The sequence below is a fragment of the Salvelinus namaycush genome, chromosome 1 (genome assembly GCF_016432855.1).
Source record: "Salvelinus namaycush isolate Seneca chromosome 1, SaNama_1.0, whole genome shotgun sequence".
NCBI classification, from domain to species: domain Eukaryota; kingdom Metazoa; phylum Chordata; class Actinopteri; order Salmoniformes; family Salmonidae; genus Salvelinus; species Salvelinus namaycush.
The window spans coordinates 43,673,583-43,687,399 of record NC_052307.1 but is presented as its reverse complement, the minus strand read 5'-3'; the positions used below and the strand labels follow the sequence as shown (position 1 = coordinate 43,687,399).

General features: G+C 41.4%; 1 protein-coding gene across 4 annotated transcripts in view; it reads right to left on the bottom strand.

The window, feature by feature from the left end:
* Window positions 1-13,210, bottom strand: part of fancc (FA complementation group C) — a 42,510-nt gene extending 29,300 nt beyond the window's left edge. For 2 of the 4 annotated variants that reach the window (XM_038988948.1, XM_038988972.1), the window contains exons 1-5: window positions 13,117-13,210; window positions 9,952-10,040; window positions 8,900-9,119; window positions 4,579-4,666; window positions 4,393-4,487 (exon numbers count right to left, since the gene is read on the bottom strand). In XM_038988948.1, the coding sequence (XP_038844876.1) occupies window positions 4,393-4,487; window positions 4,579-4,666; window positions 8,900-9,079 (363 nt within the window). In that variant the 5' untranslated portion in view covers window positions 9,080-9,119; window positions 9,952-10,040; window positions 13,117-13,210. The remainder of the gene's footprint in view (window positions 1-4,392; window positions 4,488-4,578; window positions 4,667-8,899; window positions 9,120-9,951; window positions 10,041-13,116) is intronic. The other 2 variants (XM_038988955.1, XM_038988963.1) reach the window with 2 other exon arrangements.
* Between the last annotated feature and the right edge of the window lie 607 nt (window positions 13,211-13,817).

Genomic DNA, 13,817 nt, shown 5'->3' with positions numbered 1-13,817 from the left:
ATGGCTGGGCCCCTCAAGGACATTCAGAGACTTTCTCGAACCCCCCTGCGTTGTCTTGGCTGTGTGCTTAGGGTTGTTGTCCTGTTGGAAGGTGAACCTTCATCCCAGTCTGAGGTCCTGAGCGCACTGGAGCAGGTTTTCATCAAGGATCTCTCTGTACTTTGCTCCGTTAATCTTCCCCTTGATCCTGACTAGTCTCCCAGTCCCTGCCGCTGAAAACATCCCCACTGCATGATGCTGCCACCACCATGCTTCGCCGTAGGGATGGTGCCAGGTTTCCTCCAGACGTGAAGCTTGGCATTCAGGCCACAGAGTTCAATCTTGGTTTCATCAGACCAGAGAATCTTGTTTCTCATCGTCTGAGAGAGTTCTTTAGGTGCCTTTTGGCAAACTCCAAGCAGGCTGGAGTGGCTTCCGTCTGGCAACTCTACCATGAAGACCTGATTGGTGGAGTGCTGCAGAGATGGTTGTCCATCTGGAAGGTTCTCCCATCTCCACAGTGGAACTCTGGAGCTCTGTCAGAGTGACCATTGGGTTCTTGGTCACCTCTCCGACCAAGGTCTTTCTCCCCCGATTGCTCAGTTTGGCCGAGCGGTCAGCTCTAGGAAGAGTCTCGGTGGTTCCAAACCACTTCCATTTAAGAATGATGGAGACCACTGTGTTCTTGGGGACCTTCAATGCTGCATAAATTGTTTGGTACCCTTCCCCAGATCTGTGCCTCAACACAATCCTCGGAGCGCTACGGACAATTCATTTGACATCAAGGCTTGGTTTTTGCTCTGAAATGCACTGTCAACTGTGGGACCTTATATAGACAGGTGTGTGCCTTTCCAAATCATGTCCAATCAATGAATCTACCACAGGTGGACTCCAATCATGTTGTAGAAACATCTCAAGGATGATCAATGGAAACAGGATGCACCTGAGCTCAATTTCGAGTCTCATAGCAAAGGGTCTGTATACTTATGTAAATGGTTTTTTTTTTTTATAAATGTTCAAACATTTAAAAAAAAAAAAATGTTTTTGCTTTGTCATTATGGGGTATTGTGTGTAGATTGATGAGGGAAAACATTTTTTCATCCATTTTAGAATAAGTAACAAAATGTGGAAAAAGTGAAGGGGCCTGAATACTTTTCGAATGCACTGTACATTTCACATTTCACATTTCCCCTAATGTTTTTAGCCTACCTCTTTTCTCTCTCTCGATTGTTACTTAATTTCTTCCTTGCTTTCAACAGTTAAATGAAATAAGTTCAGTTGTCCTTATCGTCACCATTCTAATCACATCGTTGAATGATAAAGGACTAGAATTAGATGCAGAAGGCTTTCACTTCTCTTCACGAAGATTGAATGGTTATGGGTCTGAATAAATAACTGCTACCAGCCTACCGCCATCCCGCGTTCGCTCTTCTTTCAAACTACCTGTGAGTTCTATTGGCTGCTGTATTTAATATTCAGCAAACAAGAGCTTGCGTCCCTCTTCAAATAATCTATTGGTATAAGAAATGCACAACAAAAAATATCCAGCAAGTTATTCTAGTCTTGCTTTTCCAGCATGGGACTCCAAGAGCTCAGGAAAGTTTTTTTAAGGAGACAAAGGCTATAAATTAGAAGCTTATTATACAAAACCCATCATTAATTAGCTAAATATAAGGCTAATACTGCATTGACTATTACCTGAAAGAGGTAGGCTAGGACATCTATCGGGCTAAATACAGTATCAATCTAGAACAGGATGATCTATTTTGGATGCAATTTGAATGGAATTGGTGGAGAGAGAGAAAGACTGCAAGAGAGTGCTCATGCGTGCACTGATTTAAAGAAACAATATTTGAGTGATAGGCTGTTTTAAAACTCTGCAGCTGCAATAAAACTTTTTTTTTTAATCTTTAAAATTACAAAATAAGGTGACCCTAAGGTGACCCCCGAAAGCCAGATGGAGATGGGTAAATTAGACACACATTCGGTCTTTATATTACTGTAGTACAGCCTATGCTACGAAAATAAGTTACCACGATGAGATGGTTGGTCTACATGCATTGTGAACTGTGCTCCTATCTGAGATGGGCAGTCTGTCCCCACCCTGAGCATTGATGATTCATCATGCGGAGGCCGTAGAGAAGCCAGATTTAGACATCTCATATCATTTAACAGTTCCATTTCACGCCATGCTGTTCAATTAATTAATCATAATTTACCGGTTTCTCGCAGTTATTTATCCTGGGAAAAGGTTGTGGTTTTGGGTGGTAAATCTCAGTAACCGGGTTCCTGCCATTCAACCCTAGCTCAGACACCCATACATACCCCACAAGACATGCCACCAGAGCAGACTCTTGGAAACACACAGTATTACATTGAGCCATGACTACATGGAACTCACTTCCACATCAAGTAACTCAAGCGAGCAGTGAAATCAGATCCAAAAAACAACACCTCACTGTGTGTATTACAAATAAATTGTATATTGTAAATGTGTAATAATAGAGTAATAATTGTACTATCTTGTATGATGCATTGTTGTGGTTTTGATAAAGGCTGTTGTTTTGTTGTGATGTAATTGTTTTAATCCTGTTTGGACCGCAGGAAGAGTAGCTGCTGCCTTGGCTATTGAGGATCCTAATAAATACTAAATACCGCTTCCTCCTGATTCAGCTCATATGGAGACTCGAACTCGGGACCTCTGCCTCGAAAACACTGTTGGAGCTAGGAACATAAGCATTTCGCTACACCCTCAATAACATCTGCAAAATATATGTGCACGACCAATTACATTTGATATTTATCACAATGAAACTGATACATTTCAAATTGAATTTTAAAATCGAATGCAATATTCATTCAATTTAGTTTCAAATCATGAAATACAAATTACATTTATGAATTGAATGAATCAATTTGTGCATAAAAATTCAAAGATACTGATTTAAAATACAGTTTCTGTTGGCACTGAAATCACTCCATACAAAAGACTCTTTGGTTTAAGAGAATTTACTATAGCTGTTAAAGTATACAGTACCAGTCAAAAGTTTAGAGACACCTACTCATTCAAGGTTTTTTCTTTATTTTTACTATTTTCTACATTGTAGAATAATGGTGAAGACATCAAAACTACGAAATAACACATGGAATCATGTAGTAAACAAAAAATTGTAAACATATCAAAATATATTTTATATTTAAGATTATTCAAAGTAGCCACCCTTTGCCTTGATGACAGCTTTACACAATCTTGGCATTCTCTCAACCAGCTTCATGTGGTAGACACCTGGAATACATTTCAATTAAGAGGTGTGCCTTGTTAAAACTGAATTTGTGGAATTTCTTTCCTTCTTAATGCATTTGAGCCAATCGGTTGTGTTGTAGGTTCATTACAGTTACCAGCCTCAGAAATTGCAGCCCAAATAAATGTTTCACGGAGTTCAAATAACAGACACATCTCAACATCAACTGTTCAGAGACTTTCGAATTGCTTCAAAGAAACCACTACTTAACCACTACTTAAGGACACCAATAAGAAGAAGAGACTTTCTTGGGTCAAGAAACACGAGCAATGGTCATTAGACCGGTGGAAATCTGTCCTTTGGTATGATGAGTCTATATTTGAGATTTTTGGTTTCAACCGCCATGTCTTTGTGAGACACAGATTAGGTGAATGGATGATCTCCACATGTGTAGTTCCTACCGTGAGAAATGGAGGAGGTGGTGTGATGGTGCTTTGCTGGTGAGACTCAGTGATTTATTTAGAATTCAAGGCACACTTAACCAGCATGGCTACCACAGCATTCTGCAGCGATACTCCATCCCATCTGGATTGCGCTTAGTGGGACTATCATTTGTTTTTCAACAGGACAATGACTCAGAGAGAGTGATGGAGTGCTGCATCAGATGACCTGGCCTCCACAATCACCCGACTTCAACCCAATTGAGATGGTTTGGGATGAGTTGGACCGCAGAGTGAAGGAAAAGCAGCCAAAAAGTGCTCAGCATATGTGGGAACTCCTTTAAGATTGTTGGCAAAACATTCCAGGTGAAGCTGGTTGAGAGAATGCCAAAAGTGTGCAAAGCTGTCATCAAGGCAAAGGGTGGCTACTTTGAAGAATCTCAAATATATTTTGATTTGATTAACAATTGTTTGGTTACTACATGTTATTTCATAGTTTTGATGTCTTCACTATTATTCTACAATGTAGAAAATAGTACAAATAAAGAAAAACCCTTGAATGAGTACAGTAGGTGTGTCCAAACTTTTGACTGGTACTGTATGTCTCACTGTAAGCTATGGAAACATAGACAGGGACAGGTGTAAGTGCTAAATGTATTTTGTTTTTTTGTGCATACAAAAAGTGATTGATGAAGGGATAGATTGATTGATATATTGATAGATTATATTACCCGTATCCACTGGTTGGCCTTCCTCTCGACAGCGTTGTGAGGTTCCTCGGAATATAGACTCCACAGACTCTGGAGCAGGAGCGAGCGGCTCTCAGCTGAACACAGGACACACAACAAAACAACACAACACATTAGGCAAGGCATCCATCCATCCACCGAACCATAGCCTATTGACAGTCCACTCACCATCCGCAGTGACATAGGGGTTCCAGCAGAGGCGGCCGAGGAACTGGCCTACGAAGGGAATAGTCCTCATGGTCTCTGTGGTGGAGCTCTGGAAACACACAAAGCACAGACACTAACATACACTCCACAACAACATGACTGGGCCAAACCAAGTTTGTCCCAAATGCCACCCTATTCCCTATGTAGTGCACTATTTTTGACCAGGACCCATCTGTTCAAAAGTAGTGCATGGGATTAGGGTGCCATCTGGGACAATACCCTATAACTGACTGACTGTACGTACTGTAGCATACACGACCATGTACTGTAGCATACACTACCGTTGAAAAGTTTGGGGTCACTTAGAAATGTCCTTGTATTTGAAAGAAAAGCACATTTTTTGTCCATTAAAATAACATCAAATTGATCAGAAATACAGTATAGACATTGTTAATAATGTAATAATAATACTAATACTAATAATAATACTACAGTGTGTGTACTGTAGCATACACAACTACAGTGTGTACTGTAGCATACACAACTACAGTGTGTACTGTAGCATACACAACTACAGTCTGTACTGTAGCATACACTACTACAGTGTGTACTGTAGCATACACTACTACAGTGTGTACTGTAGCATACACTACTACAGTGTGTACTGTAGCATACACTACTACAGTGTGTACTGTAGCATACACTACTACAGTGTGTACTGTAGCATACACTACTACAGTGTGTACTGTAGCATACACTACTACAGTGTGTACTGTAGCATACACTACTACAGTGTGTACTGTAGCATACACTACTACAGTGTGTACTGTAGCATACACTACTACAGTGTGTACTGTAGCATATACAGTACCATGACAGGGTTTCCCAAACAGATTGCCAGGACCCACTTGTGCAATCTTAAGTAACTAAAGAAAAAAAACTAAAAACAAAGCGTTCATAAGTTTAGTACAAGTTTGTTTTTCACATTTCATCCATAAACATTTCCTGGGTTTAATTTCCCCCCAGAGCGAGAACACATCATGTGTTGAGAAGTGTGAGAGATACACAAAACAGATGGGTGTGACGGGCCAGGTAGTTTGGGGTGTTGGGGCTCAGCTTTGCCCGCTTACAAACTGTACGTGAGTGTGTGAGTGTGTGTGTGTGTGCTTTTTTAAGCAAGCATCTGTTTCTGTGTGGAAGACTCTTCAGCTCACAGCAACAAGGGGCCATTTAAAACATTTCTCTCCGGCCAATTAAAAACGGAGAGCTTGTAGCAGAACACTGTAGGGAATGGCAGCTAGTCGTCGCTAGCTTAGTACTGACCAATGACACAACGGGTCTGTTCAGAAGGGTGTGACGCTACGGAATGTTCAGAAATCACTGATCTCTACCTGATTTGATAAGAGAAAGCAAGGTTACCAACCTACGATTACCCAAGGTAGAGAGGAAGGAAGGAAGTATGTATTTCTCCAGTCTTGAACAGAGTCCCTGATGTCATTCATTGGAACCCGGGGCGTTAACGATGTAGCATCTCTCTTAAAAATGTAGACCTTGCATCTTGTGTGTGTGTGACACAACCAGGGCGGTACTGTTGTTGCGTTTCTTTTCGATGGCCTCTCTATGCATCACTTCAACATGTGCTCGCCCTGCCAATGTACTGTACACTGGAACACACTCAAAGCGTCACACTCTTTTCAATCCTGTACATAACACATGGTCTCAGTTTAATATGACACGCCTGTGTGTGTGTGTGTGTGTGTGTGTGTGTGTGTGCCCCTTGTATGACGCAACCCAGAAGGAATATTTATTTACAATAAGATCTTTATTACAGTTTGAGGCTATTGAAACATACCATACAGGCCTCAAAGAAAGAAAGAACGAGCCATCGCAACAGAAAATAATTATCACCAACTACCAGAGCCAAATCAGCATCAAGTTAGTGACTGGGCACACTAATACCGTCCCTCATAAAAAGCCAAGCTTTAGACATGCTGTATCTACTGTGCATACCCAGACATCTAGGACAGAAGAGGCTGATTACGTGGTGATCACAGGGAGTTTATGGGACCCTTTGTCTGTCCAACGATGTCATTAGGGCAAAGATATGACAAAGCAACGTCAATCCACTGATCTATAGTGCACTACTATGGGCCCTGGTTGAAAGTAGTGCACTACTGTATACAGGGAAAAGGGTGTCATTTGAGACGCAACCCTTGCCTCCCTTGGGCAGTACTGGAGACATGAATTCCCATGGAAGGTGTCAGTGGTATAGGTAAGTATCTAAAACTGCATACTCCACGTATGCACACAATGTCACGCACACACAGACACCAACTCACACTCACCTCGTTCGCACATGCATGCACACACGCACACACAGACTTGTGATGCTGACTCTTAAGTGAGTGTGTATGAGTGTATCCAGCAGGCCCCCACCAGCCAGAAGGAAAACCAAACACACACACAGCTCCTAGGGTCCTAACCCAAAGCAAATTAGGAAATGGATATTAATTGGAATATTTTTTCATCCTCGAGGCGAAAGCCACAATAAAGTCTTCTAGTCATCAAAGAAGGCAACACTGGTGCCGAGAAGTATTTTACTTAACCACTCTTTTATGAGCCCTCTGCCGGGAAAGGATTTCACTCCAATTAAGCGATCCTTCCCTCTCTCCTTCACACTCATTCACTCTCTCCCTCCCTCCCTTTCACATTGCAGATGCTCTCACCCAGGGGCTGACAAAGTGGGGTTGAAATGATTGACCCCTTGATAAAGATGAGCAAAAATGACTGTAGAAAACAAATAATTCAAATACTGAGCTCTATTGTATGCAAAAAAATATATATATATATATTTTATAATAATACAATTGTTCAGAAGGAAAAAAAAGGGTCAACATTATTAACACCGGTTTTCAATACCTCATCTTCCGAGGATAAAGGCACCGAGCCTTTTTCTAAAATGTTTTATGAGATTGGAGAGCACATTGGGAGGGATCTTCGACCATTCCTCCATACAGAATCCTTCCAGATCTTTGATATCCTTTGTCTGTGCTTTTGGACTGCCCTCTTCGATTCAAACCATAGGTTTTCAATGGGTTTCAACTACAGAGATTGATGTTGATTTTGTGGCCAATTGATAATTCCTTTGTGGATTTTAATGTGTGCAAGATCCACTTGCGGCCAAATTCCAGCCTCCTGGCAGAGGCAACCAGCTTTTGGGCTAAAATGTCCTGGTACTGGGTAAAGATCATGACACCCTATACAAAGGCCACAGGACTAGTGGAAGCAAAATAGCCCCACATCAAAGATCCACCACCATATTTCACAGTAGCTATGGATTTCTTTTCTGCTTATGCATTCTCATTTTGACACCAAACCCACCACTGGTGTGCGTGGAGAAAGAGCCCTATTTTCATGTCATATGACCAAAGCAGAGAGAGAAAATAGAGAGAGAGAGAGAGAGAGAAAATAGAGAGAGAGAGAGAGAGAGAGAGAGAGAGAGAGAGAGAGAGAGAGAGAGAGAGATAAGAGAGAAAAGAGAGAAAAGAGAGAAAAGAGAGAAAATAGAAAGAGAAAAGACAGGAAATAGAAAGAGTGAAAAGAGAGAGAAAAGATAGAGAGAAAAAGAGCGAGATGGTTGGTTGGAAGGTACAGCACCTCTAACACTGGATCCTCACAGAGTCGCTCCCCCCTCTCCAAAATCTGGTACACTTGATGCAGGGATACATTAGGTTAGCATTGGCAGTCCCCTGACAACTATTAGCTGGCTAACTCAACATTGCAGCACTGCCAACTAGTCACACAGACCAGCCAGTGTTAGAGAGGGAGACCTCAGGTGTGTGTGGAGGGTGGGGGGGGTGAGCCTGACAATGTCTACAGTAGCATAGTGCTTCAACCGAGCTCTTAATGGGTCAGCCTAATTGATGAACTGCACTAATTAACTGGATGAGCCTGGGTGTTCTGTCAGTGAGTCTGTTCTTACACACTCACAGTCCACAACTCTTCCAAACCTTTCAGAGTTGGTGCTGACTTAGGATCAGCTTAGCCTTTTAGATCACAATGAATGAGATTAAGTGGACAGGGGACGGGCACCTGATCCTAGATCAGCACTCTAATTTTGAGAAGCTTAAAACATACAGCCCCTGATCCGGTCCAGAAACTACCCGTTCCTCTTCTCCTACCCATTCAATGGTTAGCAGATCTACAGGAACCTCTAGGTGTACAGTAGCTTAGCAATATGATCCACCTATCTGATACATTCAAATATGCTAGCAGACAGGAGAAGGGGCCAGAAAAATGGGTGTTGGGTTATTTGGGATGGGGCAGGGCACTGTCCACTTACCCGTGTGTGTATGTGTGTGAGGAGGAGCTGGAGGAAGGCCCTGAGAGGGCCCAGGTGGAGGCAGGTGTCTCTCTGGGTGTCTGGGCTCTCAGTCTGGCCCCACTCCACTGCCTTTCCTAACCAGAAGGCTACCTCCTGGGGCGTTAGGCCAGCCATGGATCCCGTCTGGGCCTGGGACATGGTGCTATTGGGGCTGGGGCAGCCTGTTGCAGAGCAGGGTCTATGGAAGACAAACAAACAGACAAATATGATACACGGCTCAGGGAACACTATTCCTTCTCCTAGCAGGACAAGGGATCCAAAGTAGGGATGCAAAATTCCCACATTTTCAGGTTTTTCAGAAATCCCAGAAGGCGGATTCCCGTACTTCCTACCGATTCCAGGAGTATTCTATCCGGGATTTCTGGAAAAGCTGGGGATTTTGGGAAAGTTACCAGAATAGTGCAACCCTTCTCCAGAGGCATGGAGGGCTGAAGTAGAAAAATAACATGTTTTGTGGGTGTTGCAAAGTGACAGTAGCAGTAGAAATCACAACAAGGCTCTTCAAACATATGGCCCATCTGGGACAAAGTGAATTTGTCCTCACCCTGTATTCCATTAGAGCAGCCAGAAGAAACAGACATACACACAACACCAGGGTAGTGGTTTAAAGGACTCAGGCCTCAACTCCCCAACCTCATCAAGGATGTAGAGAACAAGGCCCTTTTTTAAAGTAGCCCAACTCTTTTTATTTAACTAGGCAAGTCAGTTAAGAACAAATTCTTATTTACAATGACGGCCTAGGAACAGTGGGTTAACTGCCTTGCTCAAGGGCAGAACAACCTATTTTTACCCTGTCGGCTCGGGGATTCGATCCACCAACCTTTCGGGCACTGGCCCAACACTCTAACCACTAGGCTACGTGTCGCCCCTGACTCTTAGGGCTGGTTTCACAGAAACAGATTAAACCTAGAAGTGAATTAAAAGCATGCTGTATGGAGAATCTCAGAACACATGCTTGTATCACAGATGTAGGCCCATGTACTGTAAATGGCAAATACAGTTGAACTTACAGCAAGGACGGAAGTGCTGGGCCGTCTTAGACCGAAACACCATCTCTCTCCTCTCTCTCCATCTCTTCCTTGTCTCTCATCGAACCCTACTGAGAAATAAACCACACATTCTTCACCTTTTATGATGATGAGGATAAACTGGTGGGGGGTCGTGACGGTGTGTGTGTGTGTGTGTGTTAGGTGTGTATGTGCTTGTGTGTAGCCTGAGAACAGAGGGTGTGTGTCCGGAGCTGGCAGGCGTGTGTTATTGTTGTTTTTAGCTATAATGACAGGTCTGTGAGGGACACCACGGGTTGTGTTTTACGACCACCTCGTTACACACCACTTGTTTAATGTCTTGCCATCATCTCTGCTGGAAAGCCCCTATGGCTCAGCGATGTGAATATATAATTACTTGTTTAAAAGAAGAAAAAAAAAGTACAACCAAATTAAGAACAAACGCCTCTTGTTGACCTGTGATGGGAGCACAGCTTTCAATGCACAAGAGGTTGAGTATAGTAGCATGCTGCATACCAAACTGGCTCACACACACACGCTTCGTCCAAAATGCATTTAGAGTGTGAAATAAGATGCGACTGAGTCAATATTGTTGTAAAATACTTTTTCTAAGATATGTTTGTGGACTTTGGGTAAAGGAAAGTTTACCGTTCCAATTCTTAAATTGTTGACGTTATTTAAAAATAATAAAAGATCAGTTCTCCAATAGGCTATACTGAGTCATCCCCCATATAGACAGCCTAGCATCCATCAGGTTTCATCAGGAGTTAGCCTAGACTAGGTTGATCATCTATAGTTTCTTTCTTATAGTTTCCTACCTTCGAATTATAACTGAGGGGGCGGCAGGTAGCCTAGCGGTTAAAAGCGTTGGGCCAGTAACCAAAAGGTTGCTGGTTCGAATCCTGAGCTGGCAAGGTGGAAGGTGGAACAATCTGCCATTGAGCAAGGCAGTTAACCCCCAACAACTGCTCCCCGGGTGCCGTGGACGTCGAGTAAGGCAGCCCCCCCTGCACCTCTCTGATTCAGAGGGGTTGGGTTAAATGCAGGAGACAAATTCAGTTGAATGCATTCAGTTGTGCAACTGATTAGGTATCCCCTTTTCCTGATAATAAGTATTAGCTAATCTTGGACACCTAGAACTAAAATCTTGCGAATTTGCAACAGGCTTTTTTCTGTATTTTTTAAGTTCTATATCTTGAAAACTTGATCAAAACATTTTGGGACAGTATGGACTAATGAAAAAAAATTGCTGGTGGTATTTTTCTTTAAATGTTTTTATAATTCCAATTCAATTCCTACTCAAAAAGCCCACACGGTCTAATTTCAATTCAATAACTTGAAGATTTATAACATTTGAATTGAATTAAATGTAAATTCTCCACCTCTTGAGTGAATTCAAGAATTAAAATGTTGAATTAAATTGGAATGGACCCCAACCCTGTTTCCTGACAAAATTTGAAAATAATTTCTATAACGTTTTTTCAAAAAACGTAAACAATAAAAAATATATATAATTGCTGCAGAATCGCCCATTTGTGTTATGCAATGTGCATCTGTTCACGAGAGATTAGTTTTAGCAAAAATATGACAGGAACCATAGGCTAGAACATTAACTAAAGGGGCCTAAAATGCACAAAAGAAATATAGCTAATTATTTTCATATTTAAACATAAATGCATCACGTGTTATTGTACAAAATGAGACCACCCTTAGCAGTTGTTAATGAGACATTGTCTTCTTCTCTGGTCTGGTCACTCAGTAGTTTTTAGAAGAGAAGCAGACATTGGAGCCCACGCTGTTCTTCTGCGCTCTATTACTGTTGGTGACATCACAGTAGCTGCCTCTGCCAAACCAGATCTACTACGCTTTTTACATCTCACACACACTCCAAATGCATTGGAATAAAACTTTTCAGGCTCCACATGATATAAAATACATCACTTTTCCACTTTTAATGGCAACTGAATATAAATGATGTACTGTATGTTAGGAACATTTTCAATAGAGACATTCTATAAAATTGCTTTATTAAAAGGTAACTAGAGAAGTAACTATCAAAAACCAGAGCCAGGTATATGTACTCTGGCTAAAACAAATGTTATGACTTTAACATGGAATCATGTAAGCCCCTAAATTCCACACGAGCATACTGTTTTAACTGTGCTGTAACTGTTTGTACTGTACTCAGTGGTGGAAAAAGTACCCAATTGTCATACTTGAGTAAAAGTAAAGACACCTTAATAGAAAATGACTCAAGTAAAAGCCACCCAGCAAAATACTACTTGAGTAAAAGTCTAAAAGCATTTGGTTTTAAATATACTTAAGTATAACAAGTAAATGTAATTGCTAAAATATACTTAAGTATCAAAAGTACAAGTATAAATCATTTCAAATTCCTTATATTAAGCAAAGCAGACAGCCACATTTTCTAGTTTTTATTTATTTACAGATAGCGAGGGGCACACTCCAACACTCAGACAATTTACAAACGAAACATGTGTTTAGTGAGTCCAACAGATCAGAGGCAGTAGGGATGACCAGGGATGTTCTCTTGATAAGTGTGTTAATTAGACAATTTTCCTGTCCTGCTAAGCATTCAAAATGTAATGAGAACTTTTGGTGTCAGGGAAAATGTATGTAGTAAAAAGTACATCATTTTGTTTAGGAATGTAGTGAAGTAAAAGTGGTCAAAAAAATATAAACAGTAAAGTACAGACACCCCAAAAAACGACTTAAGTAGTACATTAAAGTATTTTTACTTAAGTACTTTACTCCACTGACTGTACTTCAATTGGAATGCAATACTTATGAGCCACCTCTAGATGTCAGCATTTCATGCTCTCGGGTTGAGACGTAAATATACACTCTCTCGTTTGATAACACACCCAAAAAGTCCTCCTGCCGTTGACACACAAACCACACTCAACCAGAAAGGACTCAACCTACATGAGTGATGTAGGTAAGAAATAAATGATGCAGGAATCAAAATAGTAACGTTATCACCACGTTTTACAACTAGCTTGCTTTGGCTAACGCGCTGTCACAAGCAAAGGCATAGCTAGCATAGCAGTCAAAGTTGTTTCAAATGTAGCTACATACTATCCTAAAATAAGCCGTCATAAAATGTGTATGTAGCTAATACACCATCAGCGACATTAAATTACCAACCTGTATGTTGTGTTCAAATTCACTATCAGAAAACGTTCTCCTTTGTAAAGTGACAACAGTGAACTTCCCTCTGCTGCGAAGCCGGATATGTCCGAATCCCATTGGCTGAGGTCCCACCGCGCCTTCTCAAACGTGGGCGTTCGCTCGCGCCTCAGTTGGCTCTTTGTACGGATCTAGAATCAGTTGACCCTGCCCAAATCTATACCATTAGATGTTGAAATACAAAACCAACTTTGGGTCAGTATTTAGGGGCAACTTGTTGTGATTGACCAGTGCTCCATTTATTGGCGTTAGAACAGATAAAGAAAGTAAAGTCATTTTGGTGTGTATGATAATAAATAGCAACACTTGAATTTAAGTGAAATTAGTTAAACTACACTATAACTTGCTGACAGCAAATAGGTAGCAAGGATAATTATTTTGCACTTTTTTATATACTGCTGTATATATACTGCCCCGCTTCTTACAGTTGGTTCCACTTTGAACCATTGGGTGGCACTATGCAAAGGAAAAACCCTGTTGTTACTCACTGCTTGTAGAAGCATGAGAACAGGAACATGTCAGTTGGAGGCTGGGGGAGAGTATGCTTCATTGACGCCCCCAATTTTCTATTGTTATGTCAGTCACTGACCGTCACTTAATTAGCAATGTCAGCTATCAATATTTAGATTGGTATTTAGTCTAGCCAGCTATCTAAACGT